This window comes from Babylonia areolata, chromosome 24 (genome assembly GCF_041734735.1).
Source record: "Babylonia areolata isolate BAREFJ2019XMU chromosome 24, ASM4173473v1, whole genome shotgun sequence".
NCBI classification, from domain to species: Eukaryota; Metazoa; Mollusca; class Gastropoda; order Neogastropoda; family Buccinidae; genus Babylonia; species Babylonia areolata.
In genome coordinates this window covers 48,681,460-48,686,459 of record NC_134899.1, presented here as the reverse complement: position 1 = coordinate 48,686,459, position 5,000 = coordinate 48,681,460, and the positions used below count along the sequence as shown (strand labels likewise).

General features: G+C 46.7%; 1 protein-coding gene across 1 annotated transcript in view; it reads left to right on the top strand.

Annotated features, from left to right (window-relative positions):
- Window positions 1–5,000, top strand: part of LOC143298714 (glutamate receptor-like) — a 182,716-nt gene that overhangs the window by 155,634 nt on the left and 22,082 nt on the right. Inside the window, exons 10-11 of the mRNA XM_076611623.1 lie at window positions 1,995–2,210; window positions 4,080–4,426. Coding sequence (XP_076467738.1) covers window positions 1,995–2,210; window positions 4,080–4,426 — 563 coding nt within the window. The remainder of the gene's footprint in view (window positions 1–1,994; window positions 2,211–4,079; window positions 4,427–5,000) is intronic.

The following is a 5,000-nucleotide window of genomic DNA, read 5'->3' as shown; positions in this document are numbered from 1 at the left end:
TGCCCCACGACCCCCCCCCCCCCCCCTCCGCCCCCCCTCTCTCTCTCTCTCTGTCTCTCTCCTCCCTCATATGTCTATCATATTATTCAACAAATTTTTACCTGGAAGTACTTTGTCGACACCAAAATTGGCTTAAACATAGAAAACAACCAGTTCTTTCCGCACACTTCATGTATAATGACAATGCACTTCTGTGAAGGGCATGAAAAACAAACGAAAAAGCAACAACAACCAAAAAAAAAAAAAAAAAAAGTTTCCACAGTTTCCGCTGGGTTTGTTTTTTTCACAAAAGTCTAGCAGTTTTTTTTTTCTTTACTGTTAATTTGAGCTGTTTGGGTGTGCGCGTGCAAGGCTGTGTGGTTCGTCATTACCGGGCGTTGGGCTGTGTGGTTCGTCATTACCGGGCGTTGGGCTGTGTGGTTCGTCATTACCGGGCGTTGGGCTGTGTGGTTTGTCATTACCGGGCGTTGGGATGTGTGGTTCGTCATTACCGGGCGTTGGGCTGTGTGGTTTGTCATTACCGGGCGTTGGGCTGTGTGGTTCGTCATTACCGGGCGTTGGGCTGTGTGGTTTGTCATTACCGGGCGTTGGGCTGTGTGGTTTGTCATTACCGGGCGTTGGGCTGTGTGGTTTGTCATTACCGGGCGTTGGGCTGTGTGGTTTGGCGATTGCCAGAACATGGAGTTTGAAGTTGATTTCAGTAATGTGCTATAGAAATGTTATTAATCAGTTGATTCTTTCATTCATTCACTCATTTATTCATTCTTCTTTTTGTTACGGTTATTGATTTTTTTTGTGTGTGTTTGTTTCTTCGTTATGAGTGAATATCAACATACTGGTTAATAACATTACAAAATTTCAATTAAAACAGAAACTTCGACTCAGCATGGAAGTAACTTTAATGCATACATCTGATTGAAGCAGAAAAATTCAACCATGAAATGGAAGATCAGTCTGAGAATAACATGGGAACTATTTTTAAACGGATGTTACTCGCCTACAACGTTATTATTTTGAAATGTGGCTCAAGGTATGCAAAGGCCGCTGTGTTTCACACTCAGTGGCAGCGAAGGCCCAACACGAACTACATTTGTCCACGCTGTCGTTTTGTCGGTAAAATGTAGCGTCCTCAGTTACTTCCTTTATGCATATCATTATCAGCATGCTGATGGCAGCGACTATTCACGAGGACTTATCATTGCTGAAAGGAGGAGAAGGAGGCCGCTAGATTTATGCAAAGGCCTCATCACTTCATACTTCATACGTAATGTCAACGAACGACCATTTAAATCAACATATCTACTTGCCATACAGTCTAGGGTTAGTCCCTGTTAAACTAAAATCGCGCTGCACGCGTGCATCTGGTGTTGTTATGAGAATCTCGCGTTTTGTTGCTGAGCAGCAGGCACCACACGCATTGCCTCTTGTCACTATTGTTCGCAGTCTTAGATTATATAATCGTAACCATTATAGTAGTACCCGTAGTAGTAGCAACAACAGCAGCAAGGAAGTAGCAGTAGTAATATCATTAGCACAGTAGGAGTAGTGTTAGTGGCGGCAGCAGCAGCAGTAGTAGATGTGGTGGTGGTGGTGATGGTGGTAGCAGCAACAGCAGCGCATTAGTAGTAGTAGTAGTAGCATTAGATGTAGATGTGGTCGTAGCAGCAATAGCAGAAGTAGTAGTAGATGTGGTGGTGGTAGTAACAACAGCAGCGCAGTAGTAGTAGTAGTAGTAGTAGTAGTAGATGTGGTGATGGTGGTGGTGGTAGCTGCAACAGCAGTGCAGTAGTTGTAGTAGTAGATGTGATCGTTGCAGCAATGGCAGTAGTAGCAGTAGACGTGGTGGTGGTGGTGGTAGCAGCAACAGCAGCAGGAGCAGTAGTAGCAGTAATTAATGTGCTGGTGGTTGTGGTAGCAGCAACAGCAACAGAGGCACTAGCAGCAACAATATAAAAATATTGACAGCAATAATCAAACTCCATCCTGCTTGTCAGACGAAGCCGTACGCCATGTTCCGGACGATGCCTGCAGACGATGGAGTGCCGCCTTTAGCCAAGGAGCACCTGGAGGGTTTCTGCATTGACCTGGCCTACGCTGTCGCCAAGGAGTGCAAGTTTGACTGGGTGGTGCAGGCAGTGAAGGACAATACTTACGGTCAGCCCCAGGACAACGGCACCTGGAACGGCATGGTCGGCGAGCTGGTCCGGCACGTGAGTGATGTCTCTTTCTGTTGTGTCGCGTCTTTTCACCAATTAGCGCATAGGACGCTCGCGCGCGCGCGCCTGTGTGTGTGTGTGTGTGTGTGTGTGTGTGTGTGTGTGTGTGTGTTTTCATGCTTGCATGCATATGCCCGTCTGTATGTGCGTGCGAGCGCATGTGTGTGTGCATAGTAATGAAAAGGGGAAAACATAAAGGAAGGATAACTGAGAACGGGTCAGTAAACACCATGTCAGCACTGAATTGTAACATCACTTTACATATCGATGCTACAATACTTGTCACCAACGTCAAATCACAGGAACACAAAGATCGGTGATTCATAAATCCATGATGTGAGTGTTTGTGTGTGTGTGTGTGTGAGAGAGAGAGAGAGAGAGAGAGAGAGAGAGAGAGAGTGTGTGTGTGTGTGTGAGAGAGAGAGAGAGAGAGAGAGAGAGAGAGAGAGAGAGAGAACGTGTATATGTAAGTATGTGTGTAAATGTGTTTACGAGCACATGCGTGTGTGCGCGCGTGTGTGTACACATGCATGCACATATGTATGCATGCATGCGTGTGCATGTGTGTATGTGTCTGTTCGCGCGCGCGAGTGTGTGTGTGTCATTGAGAGCGATATTGAGATAGAGATGTAGAGATGTTATTTTACACAATGAAAACAAATCGATCAATCAAAGGAAGGTAGTGCGCGCGCGCGTGTGTGTGTGTTGTGTGTGTGTGTGTGTGTGTGTGTGTACGTGTGTGTGTGTGTGTGTGTGTGCGTGCGTGTGTGTGTGTGTGTGTGTGTGTGTGTGTGTGTGTGTGTGTGTGTGTGTGTGTTGATTTAGAAGTAAGAACACACATACGACAGTCCTGTTAGCATTTAATGTTTGATACATCTGTGACGAAAGGTCCAAAAGGATGTGGATGGTGGTCCGAGATTATAAGACATTCTGGTATCCTTGAACTGTTCTGTCTCACAAAGGTATGTTGTTTTCAGTCGGCTTGCTGACGTTGCCGGACGGAAAGTGTGAACCTGTTCGCAATGACGGACACCTGGGTGTGACTCATGTGGTTGGCTGGAAGTAAAGAATAATAAAAATGATGATGATGACGACAATGATGATGGTAATAGTATAAAAAAAAGAGAATAAGTATGCTGATAACGACTATAAAGATAATGACGACGATGACAATGGTGATACGAGGCCGACGATCACGATATCGAACCAGAAGAAGAAGAGGAAGAAGAATGATAAAAGATGAGGATGAGGAGAAAAGTACTGCTAACTATGATGATAATGATGACGATATGATCAGCAGTAGCAGAATGCACTAGACCTTAGGTGGTGATCTCGACGCTAGTCATTCGGCTGAGGCGATAATCCGAGGTCACGTATGCACGTAAAAGAACTTACGGCAACAAAAGGGTTTCCCCTGGCAAATTTCTGAAGAAAAATCATGTGTAATATGCATGTGTGGTCGTGTGCGTGTGCCTGACTGACTGACACAGCTTCTGACACAGGGAAGGAAAAGATGAGCGCTAAAAGGCAGCTGTTATTGGGATCTACTCAGGTAGACAGCGGAATGACTCCGTGTTTGTAAAGGTAGACAGCGGAATGACTCCGTGTTGTAAAGGTAGACAGCGGAATGACTCCGTGTTGTAAAGGTAGACAGCGGAATGACTCCGTGTTGTAAAGCGGTAAGAGTTTGGTCTCTGACCGAAGACACGCGATATATAAGTATTGATAATGATAATGATACTACTGCTACCACCACTACTACTACTACTACTACTACTACTGATAATACAAACGATGTTTGACGTCAACATCTCGTCATCATCATCGCCATCATCATCACTAACTCCCACTCCAACCTCCCAGGAAGCAGACATGGCCATCGCCCCGCTGACCATCACAGCTGACCGAGAGAGAGTGGTGGACTTCACCAAGCCCTTCATGTCGCTGGGTATCTCCATCATGATCAAGCGGCCCATCAACCACAAGGCGCACGTCTTCAGCTTCATGGACCCGCTGTCCTATGAGATCTGGATGTGCATCGTGTTCGCCTACATCGGGGTGAGCGTGGTGCTGTTCCTGGTCAGCAGGTTCTCCCCAAACGAGTGGCACCTGTCTGGGGAGCACGCCATCACCAACGACTTCAGCATCTCTAACTCACTATGGTTTTCGCTGGGAGCCTTCATGCAGCAGGGCTGTGACATCTCGCCAAGGTAGGGGCCGTGCTGCGTGTTGGGCTGGGAATTAATTGCGTGATGGGTTCACTTGTGAAGGCTGCTGTTTCTTTGGTGGCTTAAAGCTGTGTGTGTGTGGGTGTGGGTGTGCGGGGGGGGGTGGAGGGGGGGTGGAGGGGGGGGGGGGGGGGGGCGGGGTGTGTGAAATTTATTCTATTCAGTTCAGTTCAGTTACTCAATGAGGCGTCAAAGCGTTCGGACAAATCCATATACGTTGCACCACATTTCCAGAGCAGATGTCTGACCAGCGCACTTACTCAAGGCGTGAGGGGAAAAAAAAGTCATCAAATTCGTTTGATTTGTAGATGATCGTACTCTACCTTTCATACAGAGGATCGTGCTCTACCTTTCATACGAAGGATCGTGCTCTACCTCTCATACAGGGGATCGTGCTCTACCTTTCATGTAGAGGATCGTGCTCTACCTTTCATGGAGTTGATCGTACTCAACCTTTCAAACAGGGGATCGTGCTCAACCTTTCATGCAGAGGATCGTGCTCAACCTTTCATACATAGGATCGTGCTCAACCTTTCATACATAGGATCGTGCTCAA